The sequence below is a fragment of the Malaclemys terrapin genome, chromosome 7, assembly GCF_027887155.1.
Source record: "Malaclemys terrapin pileata isolate rMalTer1 chromosome 7, rMalTer1.hap1, whole genome shotgun sequence".
NCBI classification, from domain to species: domain Eukaryota; kingdom Metazoa; phylum Chordata; order Testudines; family Emydidae; genus Malaclemys; species Malaclemys terrapin.
In genome coordinates, this window is record NC_071511.1 from 103425382 (window position 1) to 103443041 (window position 17660).

Below are 17660 nucleotides of genomic sequence, written 5' to 3' on the forward strand. Positions count from 1 at the left end.
ATAGATGTTCATTAACTAATCTTTAGGAGATAAAATTTTCACATAAAAAGGTTTTCTGCTTTTTTCTGAGTTTTCTGCTATATTATGACATTTTCTTACTTTTCCCCATAAACACAACAATCTTCCTAAACATCTGAGCCTATCTCAACTCATAAGCACAAAACAACCAAAAAGTCACAAAATGATTCTGTAATAAAAAGATATTCATTCTGTTATAAAGGCTATACTAATTATGAAGGGGCAGAAAACAGAAAACTTTACACTAAAAATACAGCACTGTCCTATTAGTTTATGCTCTATGGAAGATAGATATGTGATGGGGAAAGGTCCACTGATGCCTGTTACCAACCATGACAGAGCTACAGAGATTTACAATGCAGCATCAATCTTGTCAACTGAATTCTTAACACTGACTGCTGGACACTAGGGAAAAACACAAACTATGTTATGTGAACTCTTTTGTAATGCTGTTACTTTTTGTGTGTACCTAAATGCAAGGATATTTTCACAGGAACTTACTTTTTGATGAAGTCTTGATGCCATGTTAAGTACACGAAGGAGTTTTGCCTATAAGAAAGGAAAAGGAAATCCTGTTAGAAAAAGATAAGGCTACGACAACTCAAATTTCATAAACCGTTGACAAGAAAAGCACGTCAACGTTATCATTTCACCTCTTATTACACGATATACTGTTAGGATTATGATTATAAAAGTGGGCTCTGAATTTCAGGGCTTGCAGTATCAAAAGAGGGATGGACTGTTTTTTTGCAAGCAAACAGGAATTTTAAAGTTCACTAGGTCATCTATCATCTGTAATGAGCCATAATCAACAGATGAAATGTGGAGGACTTCTCTCATCACAAGCCCTGTAAAACTTTGATCCACAGGATAAGAATGCACTTTAAGAAGTGCCCCATTCCTGTAAAAATATTACTTAAAATAATAGACTGTGCTTCTGAGTTATTAAATACTAAGTACCTTTTTTGTTTTAGGAAATACATACGTATATTTTAAGGAAGGAAAATAAGGGAGTTATGTGAAGGGTAGTCTGGATCTAAGAGCAAAAGGAAGGCAGATTCCAAAATAAAGTACGTATTTTACATAGTACTTAAGCAAAGCAGTTTCATCGTAACTGCTGTCATCCTATATCAGCTGATCTCAACATCTGAATTTAAATGTAACCTGCAAGGAGGGGGGGAAATGGGTGGTTTTCAGATACAAAAAGGGCCTCAGAGTTCTTTCACACATTTTTGTTTTGTCCTTTAAACCTTAGCTATGATGTGTAGTTACACTGATGTCACTGCACATGTGCAAGCCCCTAGTGTAGCCATGCTGCACTGCTGCAGTAAGTCTACACCAGAGTCTCAGAATGCACCGAGGACCTGCACTGATGTAATAAGTCTACACCAGAAGCCTGATCCAAAGTCTGCAGACGTCAATGGAAAGACTCCATAGTGACTTCAATGGGCTTTGTACCAGGGTCTAAGGCAGGAATAGGCAACCTATGGCACACGTGCCAAAGGCGGCATGTGAGCTGATTTTCAGTGGCATTCACACTGCCCGGGTCCTGGCCACCGGTCCAGGGGGCTCTGCATTTTAACTTTAAATGAAGCTTCTTAAACATTTTAAAAACCTTATTTACTTTACATACAACAACAGGTTAGTTATATATTATAGATTTATAGAAAGAGACCTTCCAAAAATGTTAAAATGTATTACTGGCACGCGAAACCTTAAATTAGAGTGAATAAATGAAGACTCAACACACCACTTCTGAAAGGTTGCCGACCCCTGGTCTAAGGGTATCACAAGTATAGTTTTGTCTGTGTTTCTACATCTGTGCAAAAAAAGCCCAAAACAAAAGAAAATCAATTTAGACAAGACCTTGGAAGTATTAGAAATGTTAAGTCTTATTTTTTCTTCGTTTGCTGGAGGTCTTTCTTATAAACTCGTGTGTGCATCAGGAGCGTTCTAAGCCCTTAATTAGAGGGGTGGAGGTGTTGAATCCTTAACAAGGAGATCACTTCTCCCAAGTGTTTCAGTTAAATGTGTGTTAAAATAAAGAGCTTTATATAGCCTGAATAAAAATCACATCCTCTCTTAATTAGGCTAATCTTACATGTGACACCACAGCTACCACAGTTGTCCATAGAGTTTCAGACCTAAATTTCTAAGGTTAAAAAACAAAAAGAGAGAGAGAGAGAGAGAGAGAGAGACACACACACACACACACACAAATATTTTAAATAGTGACTAATGATTTTGGATGCCTTAATTTTTGATTGCTCAGCTTGAGACACTTCATTTGGCGCTAATTTTATAAGTACTTTCTGAAAATCAGGTCCCTTAAAAGTTATTTTGTTCTTGCATACCCCAAAATGTAGACACCTGAACTCACTTGGCACTTTTGAAAATCTTGGCCTTAAGTCTTAAAACCCCCATACTTTTGACAGGTCATCTTAATATAGCATAAAAGGAGAAAAAAATGGAAGCACATGAAGTTTTTTCTTTAGCAGATAACCTTCAAAAACTATCAACTTTCACCTTCAGTAAATATGTAAATTTGTATTGTTGATCTCAATCGAGGCACTCTAGTCAAATAAAAGAAACATGAATTTGTGTAGTTTTTATTATTATTATTAAGAAGCTTTGCTATGGCACTGATCTAAATATAATTTTTAAACAGATAATAAATTTAGCCTTTCAATACATGTGATTTGAGCATCATCATCCCCATTTGACACATCAAGAAAGAGAGATCAGACAGGTTGAGTGATTTGCCTAAATCACCTAGGTGGCCTTGGATGGAACTAGGAATGGACCAGAACTTTTGATTCCCGGTCCGGTGCCTCAATCAGAAGACCATGCTTTCTCTACTAAAACAGATGCCAATCCTGGGAAGAGTCATCTGAAAAATGAGGCTCCAAGTTACCATGCAGATCACTTTGCAAGATCAGGATCACAGTCTCAATTGAAACAAAACAGAGCTAGAGTTAACACAGAGGCATAGATCAAGTAAATTAAGCCATGTACCAAGAATACCACATTGCCAATTGTAAACAAACAAAAACAAACAAAACAAAACAGTTCCACAACTAGTATAGTATGTTGGAAAGTTAGCCACATTATTAGGTTTTATTCTATTAATAACTTCTTTTTTTGAGTAACTGACAAAATTGCCAAGTGGTAAAGTATTCAGCAAGTGTCTCTTTTGGCATTCGCTACCTCTTCCTCAACAAGAGCCACCTGTCCGTCTGAAGGGGGTGAAACACAGCTTTAATTTGAAAACCTGAACTGAAATGTTCATGACTTCTTAAAAATTGCAAACACATCTGCAAACAGAACTCAAAAGTTCCACAACCTGTGCACATGTCAATTTCCTTTACATTGCAAATACTGATTTAATTAATTTCAGCCCAAATCCTCTCCTTTTCATTCAAAAACCTACAGAACTCTGCATCTCTCAGAAATCCCTCTGTGCCACCAGAAATTGAGCCCTTCAGGAACACAGCTTCATAAGGTAGCACTGGTGAACTCATCTACATTGCTAAGACCCATGCAGTGGAATGACTCCTACTTCACATCCTTTGAGGAAATACACAGCAGGATCTTTGAGATGATGTACTCCATGTTGGTCCCGCTACAGATGCACACGCACCTCTCACTCACAAAAATCAAGGGTTTTTCCCCAATTGACAGCCTCCCCTAACTGACACATGTGGCTCCCATGTGAGGGCATAAAAGGCAAAGCAGACGCAACCTTCCCTCAGCCCCCTGACAATTCAAGGCTTTTGGTAGCGGAAGACTACAAAAAGTGGGACTGGATGTGTCTTGTGAGATGCACACTAACTATATCACCTCACAGAATCACAGTTACTGTAGGGTAAGTCACCATTCTTTCTTCCTCAACTATGTGTGTGGAACCCATTCTAGGTAACCGGAAAGCAGTATCCCCTCAAGACAATGAGAGGAGGCATTTCAATGGCATCAATTGAACAATTTTGCTCTCTGGGACTTGATATTTAAGACAATGTTTGACAAAGGTCTCTGGGGGTATGTCTATACAACCCGCTGGATCGGCAGGCAGCGATCGATCCAGCGGGGGTCGATTTATCATGTCTAGTCTGGTCTAGATGCAATAAATGGACCCCCAAGCACTTTCACGTCGATTCCTGTACTAAACCAGGCCAAGAGGCGCAGGCAGAGTCGAAGGGGGAGCGTCAGCAGTCAACTCACCACAGTGAAGATACCGCAGTGACTAAATCTAAGCACGTTGACTTCAGCTATGTTATTTACATAGCTGAAGTTGTATAACTTAGATCGATCCCCTCCCACTCCCCCCAGTGTAAACCAGGCCTGGGTTACTTCACGCCTCCACTGTACAGATTTCTGATACTGAAACATTCCTGACATAGGGAGAGGATGTTGCTTATGCTCTGGTGGAATGAGCCTTTATGTTCAGTGGGAGAGGTAGACCAGCCAGCTGGTAATACCGCAAGATGCATTGTGTAATCAATTTTTATGTCCTTTTTAATGAGATTGCTTGCTCTTTAGCTGGACAATGCCCAGCTATGTCTTAAAGTAGACAGGCCAACAGTCTGAATGATTTAGTCTTTTCAAGGTAATAAAACAAAGTCTTAGATATACCTACCTTGTGTGTTTAATTTCTTTTCTCCCAGTGCCAAATGTGGTTTCAGGAAGGAGACTAGCAGGATCACTGATTGGTTTCTGAAATCACATTAGGAATGAACTTCAGGTGAGGCCTCAGCACCAACTAGCCCATATGGAAAGTCTTACAGGGCCATAAGTGCTGAAGTAACAGCCACTAGGAGAAACAGTCTTCAGGGTGACGTGATTCATGGAGCATTTTGAAAAAGGGTCAAATGGAGGCATCGTGAGCATCAGGAGGACTATACAGGAGATCCCAAGCAGTAAGTTCTCTTACCAGTGGGTAAGTATATAACAGCGCTGTGAGAAACTTTGATACTATAGGGCAAGAAAAGACAGAGCATGAGCATGGAAGATGGCAAGCTGAGATTGCTGTAAGGTGGAAGTTAAATGTGCTAAATGAAAGACTGGCCTGTATTAAATGCAATAAGTAGTCCAAGATCTTTGGTATCAAGGCCTGGACCAGGTCCAGACAATGTAGGGTTGTCTATATTGAGTTAGATAGGGGTAGATATTTTCCCACTCTGTACCAGTATTTTGTGGGCCAGCAGGGAACAGCCTTTGCCCTCTGTATTCAGCCAACCAAGGGCCATGCCATGAGGTGGAATGACTATCTGGATGAATCATCAGGCTGTGATGCAATGAGATCAGGTCCAGGCAATCCAGGAGCTGGATCAGAGGCTGGTTGGACACCTGTAATAGATCTGTCAGCCAAGACATCATCAGCCAGTATGGAGCTATGAGAATGGTGGTGGCTTCTCTCTCCTGATATTGGAAATTACACTAGGATTTGGTGGGAAGGTGTAAAGCAGGACTCTGCTTCAGGCAGGAGGAAGGCATCCAGCAATGATCTTGGACTCAAACCTCCTCCGGAGCAAATGTTCTGACACGTGGCATTGTTTGCCACAAAACACAAGTCTGGGAATCCCCAACAATGGCATTTCATTCCTGTGATGGATCTATGCAAGAACCATTGTGACTGGTCACTAATTGCCAACTCAGAATTGGATGGCCTTCAGGCAAAGAGGCAAGAAGTGAGTGCCCCTTTTGTAGTGTAATGTGTTGTCTGTGAAGAATTGCATTTCAGGTAGTAACACCATACAGGACAAATCAGATAGCTAAGCTCTAGGACACTCATGTGCAGCCTTGTCATCTGGGGACCACAGTCTCTGATTTGTAAGTTGGCCAAATGAGCTCCCCAACCTGTCCCTGACACCCCTGTGCTTAGTGTCTTTCTTGAGGAAGAAACTGAAAAGGACATCCTTTTATGTGTGTTTGTGGATAGTAGCCACCAAGGCAGATCTGCAATGACATACTGGGGGATTGAAACTTTCCTGTCTATCCAATGTCTCACCAGAGAATAGACAGACCTGAGTCAGAGTTAAAGGGGCCACTAATGAAATCTGGCAAGCAGCGTTACTTATGCAGATGCCAATATGTGGTCTAACACTGCAAGGCATGTCTGTACTGCTGTAGTTGGTTCTGATATTAATTGGGGTATGAATGCTTGGAATGACTGGAACCTGTCCTCTGGGAAGAATGTTTTTTTTCTGATCTGGAACGATCAGAGTTCCATGAACTCTGTTGTCCGCAATGGGTGAAAAATGTTCACAGTTCACTAGGAGGCCTCGCCAGGTGAAGAGAAGCAGAGCATATTCCAAGCTCACTGCTGTCCTCCACTGCAATCTGCCTCTGATCAACTAGTCATCCAAGTAAGGGTAGATGCGAACTCTTGTAGTCTCAAAAAGCAGCAAAGACTCCTGTGGCACTTTATAGACTAACAGACATATTGGAGCATGAGCTTTCGTGGGTGAATACCCACTTCGTCGGATGCATGTAGTGGAAATTTCCAGAGGCAGGTAGGCATTGTCTGTACCAACTAAGGAAGCGAGTCCATTGCATTTCAGACAGCTTTTAAATCCTGAAGGTTTAGAGTCTGCCATGGCAGTTGGCTTGAGGTGCCTCACCATACTGTAGAGGAGAGTGTATTGGAGTCTCATTCCCTCCTCCCCCGGAACATACAAAATAAAGGAGGATGAAGGATTTTCCTTCATGAAAATACTCTAGAAGATGAGTTTGAAGCTTGGAGAACAAATAGTGGGATGGACACTCATCAGGTTCCATCTGATTGCCACGGGTTGGCAAGACAGAACCTGAGGGAGAGTGACAGCCTAATATGGGCCCCAAATGACACCGCTACTCAAATTAAATCGAATGTCAGGCACATGTGCACCAACCTTAGGATTCACACTGACACATAACTGAAGTTCTGTTGCCAAGTTCATCTACATTAACCCTTACTAGATCACTATTTGACTTACCCATTGAGTTATTGTCAATATGACAACTTATCCTTTCCTTTATGACTGAAGTTACAATGCTTATTCATCTGATAAAGCGATTGCAGGATTGATCCCTACTTTACAAATCATAGCAAGAAATAACAGAGGGAAGAGAATATGGGAAGGACGAGGGTTACAACAGTAAAAGGTTAAAGACCTTCTTTATTAGATGTACATTTTATTACATGTTCCCCCATTTGAACCCCAGGCATTAAATATTTATCTTTCTAACAATATATATTATTAAATTCACCATCAGATGAATTTATGAAGTGATTCTAATCAAGGTGTATTTCAGTAAGTATGGGACAGAAGAGCATAGGAGTACAATTATAAAATAACTAGTACTAGTGACAATGTTGAGACCTGCTTATACAAAACTGATAATTATTGTAAAAAAGTTATTTATTATTTGGCGAGAAACTATTTGAAGGGGGACTATTTTTGTGTATTGCAGAACTCTTAGTATACTGGCAGTTCTAAACAAATACTTAACAAAAATAATAATCTGAACCAAAAAGAACTGCAAGGTGACATAACATAACCTAGTTGGAAGAGAAAAAAAAATAAAGCAGAATTTGAAAGAATGAAAATCAATTTGAAGAAATTTTACAAGCAACAAATGGCAGAAATACAACATTAACATGCTCTTAGTTAACTATACATCACTCTGCAAGATGTGCAAGATGCAAGAACTGTTGTCTGTTTTCATGGTGCTTGAGCTAAACTTCATTTAAATTAACTCCTGAATTAAGTTTTGATTTATACTTACAATAGGTGTTAAAAAACATTGTCACTTCACTTACATTAGTGTGGAACAACAACTAAACTAGAGCATTGCCTATTCTTGCTCAGAACCTCTCCTTACAATATACTTTCAGTCCACAGAAATGTGTACATATTAGCAGGGAAAAAAAAATTTCACACTCTTTCCCCTCCCTGCACTCAAATGTGGCACTTGAAGCAGGGTTACTATAAAGTGGGAACTTCACAGAGGTCAAGTGCTGGATCTCAAGTGATAGGAAAGAGAGTTCTTTCTTTCAGCTCTCCTGCTGACTAATCCAGAGAAAAGCATTGTTTTGCATTCTAGTAAGATCCACTTGCTTCCCTATCTTCCCATTGGGAAATAAAATGTTGCAGAGACAGCAGCTGCTCATGGCTGAATGAAGGGCTGCTTTAATATGTCAGGTAAGCTAGACAACAAGCATTCATTCTGACTGAAGCAGCTTAGAACTGAACAGACAGCTCAAGAACAGAAGTGTATGGGACAAATCTATTCATTCAACAGTTAAAATCCTTCTAACAGAAAACTTTACATATATTTATTAAAATGTGAATTACAGCATGTCCACTTATATTAATTAGATTTACCTGCCTCTCTCTCAGCAGGCCAGAAACCTACATCAAAATATGATTAGCAAGAAACAGCTCAAGCAGCAAAGTACTTATATTGATATCTAAACACCTCAAAATCTAAGCATTATACATAATTAGATGGATCTCTGATTCTCTTTAGCCATGCCCCTGCCACTTCTCTTACGATACTGCAAGAAAGCCAGAGTGAAGATGCGGATTTTACATTTTGTTCTGAAGGAGCTAAGGCTTGTAGTCATTCTAATTAAACCTCTTTTGTCAGCAAGTTCCACAGCTACTGGGAAAGCTCCTTTTCCCATGTACTGGGACCAAACTTTTTTGTCTCAGAAAGTAGATATAGTAGCCAAGGAGACAGCAATTTTAGGCTTGATTCTGACCAATAGGGAAGACTCAGTAGCAAATCTGAAGGTGGGAGGCAATTCTGGTGAAAGTGATCATTAAATGATGATTTCATGATTCTAAGGAAAGGAAGGACTGAGAACAACAGAATAAGGACAATGGACTTCAAAAAAAGTAGACTTTAACGAACTCAGAGAACTGGTAGGTAAGTTCCCATAGGAAGAAACCCTAAGGGAAAAAGGAGTTAAGGAGAGGGGGCAGTTTCTCAGGGAGACAATATTAAAGGCACAAATGCAAAACTATCCTTATGCAAAGAAAATATAGGAAGAATAGTAAGGGACAATATGGCTCCATCCGGAGCAGTTTAATGACCTGAAAATCAAAAAAGAATCCTACAAAAAGTGGAACCGTGAACAAATTGCTATGGAGGAGTACAAAAGAACAGCACAAGTATATAGGGACATAATTAGAAAGGCTAAGGCACAAGATGAGTTACACCTAGCAAAAGGACATAAAAGGCAGTAAGAAAAGGTTCTTCAAATACATTAGGAGCAAGAGAGACGAAGGATCTCTACTTAATGGGGGAAGGAGAGCTAAAAACTGATGGCATCAAGAAGGCTGATGTATTTAATGCCTATTTTATGTCAATATTCACTGGAAAGGCTAATGATGACCAGATGCTCAATAAAATTTATAACAACAACAAGAAGGAAGGAATGCAAGCCAAAATATGGAAAGAACTGGTTAAAGAACATTTAGATAAATTAGATGTCTTCAAGTAGGAAGGGCCTGATTAAGTTTATCCTAGGGTACTGGAGGTTGAGCTGAATCAACCTCAGAACCGTTAACAATTATCTTCAAGATCTTATGAAGGACGGGTGAGGTACCAGAGGACTGGAGGAGAGCCAACCTAATATCTACCTTTTAAAAGGGGGAAAGAAATTATGGAACACTCAACCTAACTTCAATACCTAGGAAGAACTGGAACAAAATTAAAAAATTATAAGCACCTAGAGAATAATACAGTTATAAGGAATAGCCAGCTTGAATTTGTTAAGAGCAAATAATGTCAAACCAGCCTAATTTGCTTCTTTGACAGGGTTACTGGCCTAGTGGATAAGGGGAAGCAGTGGACGTGATATATCTTTATTTTAGTAAAGCTTTTGACAAAGTCCCACGTGACAGTCTCATAAGCAAACTAGGGAAATGTCGCCGTGATGAAATTACTATAAGGTGGGTGCATAACTGGCTGAAAGACCATATATCAAGGGTTCGCTGGCAAACTGGGAGGGTGCATTAACTGGGGTCCTGCAGGGATCTGTCCTGGCTCCAGTACTATTCAACGTTTTCATTAATGACTTGGATGCTGGAGGGGAGAGCTTGCGAATAAAATCTGCAGATGTCACCACCTCAGAGAGGTTGCAAGCACTTTGAAGACCACAATTAGAATTCAAAACAACTTTGACAAATTGGAGAATTTATCTGAATTCAACAAGATAAAATTTTATGAAGACATGTGCAAAGTATTTCACTTACGAATACAAAATGGGGAATGGCTAAGTGGTAATGCTGATGAAAAGGATCTGGGAGTTATTGTGGATCACAAATTAAATACAAGCCAACAAGGGTGATGCAGTTGCAAAAAAGGCTAATATTCTGGGGTGTATTAACAGGAGTATGTAGGTAATGGGAAGTAACTCTCTGCTCTACTTGACATTGGTGAGGCCTCTGCCAGAGCACTGTGTCCAATTAAGGGTGCCATACTTTAAAAACAGATGTGAACAAATTGAAGAGAGAGTTCAGAAGAGAGCAACAAAAATGACAACAAGTTTAGAAACTGATCTATGAAGAAAGGTTAAAAAAACTGGGCATGTTTAGTTCTGAGGAAAAGACGACTAAGAAGGGACCTGATAGTCTTCAAATATGTTAAGGGCTGTTATAAAGAGAACAGTAATCAGCTGTTTTCCATGTCCAATGAAGATAGGACAGACAAGATGTAATATACTTAATCTGCAGCAAAGGCGATTTAGGTTAGCTATTAGGAAAAATCTCCTAATTATAGCAGTAGTCAAGTTCTGGAATAGGCTTCAAAAAGAGGTTGCGGAATCTCCATCATTGGAGGATTTTAAGAACAGATTGGACAAAATCCTGTCAGAAATTATCTAGGTTTACTTGGTCCTGCCTCAGTGCAGGAGGCTGGATTTGATGACTACTCAAGGTCCCTTCCAGCCCAACATTTCAATGATTCACTCAAGTGATTGCAAGTGCCATTGTTCCAGAATAATACAGCTGTTATGGGAGGTCATATTCAAATAAAGTGAAGAGAAATTGTAGGTAGCTTGAGCCAAATCCATTAAAGGCTTTGGAGATCATGAACAAAGCTTTAACTTCCATTCACATTCAATATCACCCACAATACTTCATCAGGAAGCCAACATGACAGTTCCTCAAACCAACACATACTGGGTTCTGGGTTTTAATAAAGACTTTGTGTTCAGAAAGCAATACACAGTCTAAAATAGTTCAGCAGGGTGTGATTCAGCATACTTTATGGAAAAGTAGAATCTCTTAGCTTCTGTCAAAGCAGAGACTTATAAGACTTGCTTGTGCTAAAGTCTGTATCTGCTTATGTTTTTTGCTACTGATATTTCAAATCTTCTTTCGGGCTTTTCATGTTCCAGTTCACCTAAAAACTGCAGAATCTGCAAAGACAACAGGCAGGCAGGGATGTCTTGGTGTCATATGATTGATTGCATCAGTCAGTGAGGGGTCAATGTCTCACAATGTCTCCTTCTGCTTGGCCTCATGGTTAAGTATAGTTTTAAGGATATTTTAGTAAATCATGCAGAGGCCACAGCTTCAAAATCAGGTATCTTTGCCAAACCAGTTGAGATTGAGTGCATTCTCTGCTTGCTAGATCAAGGAATGGCGTAGGAATCTTTTCCAAAGCAAGCTACAGTTTTGCTTTCACAGCTGGATGCTAGAAGTCACAGTGGCAAGTTAAGTGAGATGTGTGTGTGGAAAAGAGTGGTAAATAAGGTTAAAACCAGAACCCACTTCCACGCTCTTGAAAACTTCTAAAGACACATTATCAAACCATCATTAAACTGCCAGTTCTTGTACTTTATCTGTTTTACCTTTCATTTTACTGCTCCTTAATAGAAACCATCTCCCACAGACCCAGCTTTCTTATTGTTGGTATTACATTCAATGACAGCATTGTGCAGTATTTGAGACACCACAATGCATAACCATAGACAACAAGGCAAGGTAATAAAACTTCTTCTATACAAAAGAATACAACAATTAGTGGGAGGGGAGCTGGGAGCAAACTTTATATTTAGGTTGCCTAGCCTTTCCATTATAAAGGATTATTATGACCTTTATTAATAGTTTCAAATGCCTTCACTTTTTACAGCAAGTCTTTGCAATTAAACAAGGAGGTTGCTTATTTTACCTTCAAGACAGAGCATAAGTAGTGTATCTCATTATGCTAAGAACCCTTGTGGGGGTGATCTGATGAGCAACCAGGTTATCCTGTTAGTGTGCAGTATAGCAATAATGCTTACCACCATAGCTAATTTAGAGAAACTATATACCATTAGTTCTATGCTCCTCTACTAAAGAGGATCCCATTGGCAGAAGCATGCAGAGCAGGGCAAGCATCTAGCTTCTAAGGCGAAGGAAGGATTCTTCAGAAAGGGACTCAAAGCACATAGTTGCCAAGTTCTGTGCAGCCCCGTGCATGACATTTCAACAATACTAAAGAAATATGCACTGATTTCCCCCTCAGGGACCACCTGAATAACAAGAGGCATGGAAAAGTCAGGAACTTATTTCTCATGCTCTTCATTGGAGAAACAAGGAACAGTTAGAACTAGAGTATTGGACTAAGGCATCGGGGGTTGCTAGAGGAACAGAAGGAGTGATACACCCTAGCACTATTTTGGGAGGGTGATTGCAGCTGAGTCTGGACTGGGGATGTTGAGCATGTGTAGTAGCCTACCTGTCATGGGGTAGGTACACCCTGTCACAGATGCTGGGTCAGGTATGGGAGAAGGCAGCACAATTTCTTAGGCCTGGTCTACACTTATAAATAAGGCTGAAAAAGTCACATCTCTGAGCACTATAGCTACCCTGATTTAATCCCTGGTGTAAACACAGCTATGTTGATGTAAGAATGCTTCCATCAACCTAGTTACCATTGCTTGGGGAGGTGGAGATCCTACAGCAAAGAAAAAACCCCTTCCATCATTGCAGGAAGTGTCTACACTATGGCGCTGCTGTAGCACCGATAGTGTGGCCACAGCCTTAGGAAAAAAAGCAGCGTGATTCCTTTTTTGCCTCTAACCAGCTCTGCTGACCAGTGAGGGCTAGGGCCCACTTCCTCAGTTTCCAGAAGAAAGTGCTAGGGGAAAGCTCGCAAGGACACAGCCTATAACCGTGCCTGGTAGCTGCTTTGGGTGCAGAAGGAAAGAGTCTTGCAAAGCCTCCCTACCTCAGGGGCCAGTCACAATTTGGCTCATCTTTCACTGATCATCCGGATTACGAATAATAGATTTTAAGAAATTTTTTTGTTTACCTTTAATAAGACAAAGTCTGTAAATCATTTTAATAGAAGCACTATGATAAGCACTATTAGAATAATAAAAAGGTATTTTTCTCAGTTCATCTGCTCATATATAGATCCTAGTAGTAGATTTTCCTTAAAAGGAAGTCTTGAGGATCCACAGAATTTAATGCTGTCTGATTTTGGTACTGGAATAAAAAACTATTATATCAAGTCAGTATATGAATAAATTCCATATGAAAACATTTAAAGTACATTAGATTTTTGGTCAAGATGAAAGACTGAAAAAAATTCAAGCAATCTATTCTAATTGGGTTCCCATGGTAACTGTACAATTGGGTTTTTCAATATAACATCCCAAAGGCCCAATGCACACTTGTAAAATATACTTCAAACAGCCTGAATTGTTTTTACATTACAGCACTCCCAGGAAGATCAATTACTACACATCCCCACCCTAACTATTAGTGGCAGGAGATGTTAACACTATTGGCCATATTAACATAAAAGTCATGTAAGAAACCACCACATATCACAATAATTATATAAAACTAATCACACACTTCAGATTCATCAAACATGTTCTAAGTCATAAACCAATACTAGTCTTGTCACAGGATCATGTTTACCGAATGTAAGAAATCAACCCCAAATATATGCCAAACCATTTTGCTTCCTATATTGATTTCAAGGATAAACAGAATCAATCATTAATAATTACATTATAAGATGACCTGCAGGGTTAATCATATTCTTAGAGACTCTCACTCTGGAATTATCAACAAGCATAGCTGCACTAAAAAAAGATAGCTGAAAAGAATTCAAATCCACATTTTAAATATTAATAGCACAACATAAAACAAAGTGCATTCACTAACATGGGATTCAGTTTTATTTGCACTAATTATAGCAGCAATCTTCTTACTATTCTATTTAAGACTGAGTGTTTCTATTATAAAGCCTTATTTTCAGAGGTTGATAACTTAGCCCTGTTGGTTCCAGGATGAAATTTTTATGCAACTGTTCTACTCAAAACAGTATTTCGGTTACAGCACCACAATGTAAATAGACATCACTAGTTTAAGTTGTTGTTTCACCAAGTAGTTTGAGCTTTCAGTTTGGATGTACTGAGCTCCCATCTCTGCCACCTTCAACTGGAGTTGTGGATGCTCAGCCCTTCTGAAAATATCAGGCCCGAAGTGGTAACACTTTTCTTTAATGAGGAAGATCCACAAATGCTGACAGTGGAAAGGGTTTTTGGAAGAAGATACAAGCTTCTTAACTCTGAATGCAAGCCCATCTGCTCCTACTGAAGAGCCCACCAGTCACCTAGTCTTCCAGAGCTAAAATGGAAATGTTGACACTTCCCCTCCAAGACACAGGACTCAACATCAACCTCTTTTCTTCCTGTAATTTTAACATGTAATGTTAATCAAACTGTTCCACGGTATTTTTTTTTTTGTTCTTGAATCAACATGACCAGAATTCCTCAGGTATCAGAGTCTGTGGACCTGTCTGAAAGAAAATTCACAACAATTGTCTACACACATTGTACGAAGATGATCAGAGTACTATAACAGCTTTTCTGAAGCTAGCGTGATCCAAGTTAAGAGTTCTCAAGTTATTTCAATACGAAGGCACTTCTTAACAGAAAGATTGTGGAAACTATCATGAGTGGAATGGGGAAGAGATTCAAAGACCATATCCCCAGCTCACTGATGGCAAATTAACAAAAGTTTATACAATTTGTGTAGCTCATTTACAGTACCGGTATTAGATGCTGTACATTCGGCTATGTAACTCAGTCAAGTTTAAAAAGAAATTAAAAGTAATTAAAGTTGCTCAATAATAAAATCAGTGTACTTTAAAATTTAAAAATAAACATTTTTATCTATACCAGGCAAATCCAACTTGCTTTATTCACATAAGTAATCCCACTCAAGTGACAAGTATCAGAGGGGTAGCCGTGTTAGTCTGGATCTGTAAAAAGCGACGAAGAGTCCTGTGGCACCTTATAGACTAACATACATATTGGAGCATAAGCTTTCGTGGGTGAAAGCTTATGCTCCAATAAATCTGTTAGTCTATAAGGTGCCACAGGACTCTTTGTCCCCACTCATGTGAGTAAAGCAAGCAGGATTTAGTCTGTTGCGTGCAACCATATATGTCTAGATTTTGCATTCAAGCTGATGGCTACAGAATACACACACACATACACATGTCACCAAGTGTCATTCTTATAAACGGCCAGTGCAGAGGAGCTCATTCAATAGCAAAGAAACAGTACATAACACTAGAGCCCTGCAGTGGGACTGGGGTCCTACAGGACCCACTGCTATAATAGCAGGAGCAAGTAAAATGTACTTTGTTGTGGGTTGAATTGGGTGGGGAAAAAAAAAAAAAGACCAATATTTAGCAGGAAAATACAATCTCACGTCAATTTATCATAAACAGAATTTCAGTGATGTAAACAAGATTTTTTTTAAATAAAGGTTTTAATACTTAAATTTAAGCGAGGAATAGAAAGATCTGATGTCTATTACAACAGGAGTTAAAGTATTCTTTTACAAAGTTTAAGCAAGACTTGTTTTATTCTTTTAGTGGTAAAAAATGTGTCTGAATTCCATTTATGTATATGACAGTAACCCTGTTTTGGTTTTGGTTTTAGTAGCATGGGGGCATCTCTCTCTCTTGCTGATCTTAAGGTTTTTGTGGGTGAGAGCAGGATAAAAAAAATGCAAGAAACAAGGTGGGAGTGGGTATTGCAGAGCGGGATTAAAAAAAAAATAGTCTTGTGCAGGGCTCTACATAATACCACTAACAACTACTGAAAAGGTACATTGCATTTCAATGTGCTAACTACTGAAAATAATTATTCCGTTGCTTGCATTTTACTGATTGATCTAGGGCACAGACAATTTAAATATAATTATAATGGCAATTGATTACTCAGCACCATCATTTACAAGGCAGCATTAGTATATGTTATTTACTAACAAGAGCTGGCGGAAGGGAACAGGGTTTGCACAGGCAGTGTGTAGTTAGCATGATTTAGAAGCCAGCAAAACAAATCTTAGTTATTATTCCAAACTGGGCTGTATCTTGCTAATGCATGCTATTTTAATAAAAACCTTTAATTCCTTTATGTGATCTGACCTTAATGCACTAAAAACTGGCTTTTGAATACTGCAATCTAGCTTCCAGTATTTCAGCCGGAAAGTGAGAAAAATCAAAACCATTAAACCAATGAGCTGTCTTAACCAAAAATTCAGCTGAATTCAGGATATTTAAGTTCTGGAATAGGCTTCCAAGGGTAGATGTGGAATCCCCATCATTAGAGGCTCTTAAGAACTAATTGGACAAACACCTGACAGGGAGGGTCTAGGTTTACTTGGTCCTGCCTCAGTACAGGACCCTTCTCAATGTCCCTTCCATCCCTATGTTTCTATGATTAAACTATACATTTAAACAGAAAGTAGGAGTAAAAGCTAGAACATACCATGACCCCACAGCCAGATACATGTGAGTAGACTCCTATATCAATACAAAATTCTAATGACATCACATAATCTCCACATAGGCTTAGAAGTCATCGTATGCCAAGGCAATTGCTTAGCGTACGCATGTATGTACGATATAACCATGTCAATGCTAAATGTTCTAGGAACCTCAACTTTCACATTCTCTGACTTTGTGATACTAACCATACAGCTTGAATATTGTATTAATTCAAGGTTTTTGCTGTGCATTTAAGCTGTGACTTTCAAGGGACCCCAGAGAGATAAGCACCCAAATTTCATTGATTTTTCAATGGGATTTGGGTGCCTAAATCCCTGAAACTCTTTAAAACTTTAGTTTCCTTGAGAGCTTTTGTTTGTTTTTGTTTTCTTTTTAATTGGAAAAAACAGAATTGTTCACTGGGGCTAATATACGTTTCTGGCTTCCAAGTTACGTGGACTTAGCTTTACAAATAGGACTTGCCTTCGCAAATAGGACTTGTTGGTTAGAAGACCTTGCAAGTCTGCACTTTGTTATACAGAATGCATGTGCACACTTAAACCTAAAAAAGTGTTCTTTAATCTCCAAGGTGCAGCATTCCATGTTAAACACTGAGCATATTTGTTTCAAACAGCCATATCTTTGTTTATAAAAAAAAAAATGGTTTTATTCTGAGTCAGACTTTAAGGCTAGAAAGGACCATCATGATCATCTAGTCTGATCTTCTACATATTGCAGGCCACAGACCGTTGCCCACCCACTCCTGCAATGGATCCCTAACCTCTGGCTGAGTTACTGAAGTCCTCAAATCATGATTGAAACACTTCCAGTTACAGAGAATCCACCATTTACACTACAAGTGATCCACA

The 17660-nt window shown here is 39.1% G+C and overlaps 1 protein-coding gene across 7 annotated transcripts in view; it reads right to left on the reverse strand.

The window, feature by feature from the left end:
* MGMT (O-6-methylguanine-DNA methyltransferase) overlaps positions 1 to 17660 on the reverse strand; it is a 300274-nt gene that overhangs the window by 273599 nt on the left and 9015 nt on the right. For 6 of the 7 annotated variants that reach the window (XM_054036012.1, XM_054036006.1, XM_054036009.1 and 3 more), the window contains one exon: positions 520 to 567. In XM_054036012.1, the coding sequence (XP_053891987.1) occupies positions 520 to 543 (24 nt within the window). In that variant the 5' untranslated portion in view covers positions 544 to 567. Of the gene's footprint in view, positions 1 to 519; positions 568 to 4651; positions 4672 to 17660 lie in introns of those variants that run through there. The other variant, XM_054036011.1, reaches the window with a different exon arrangement.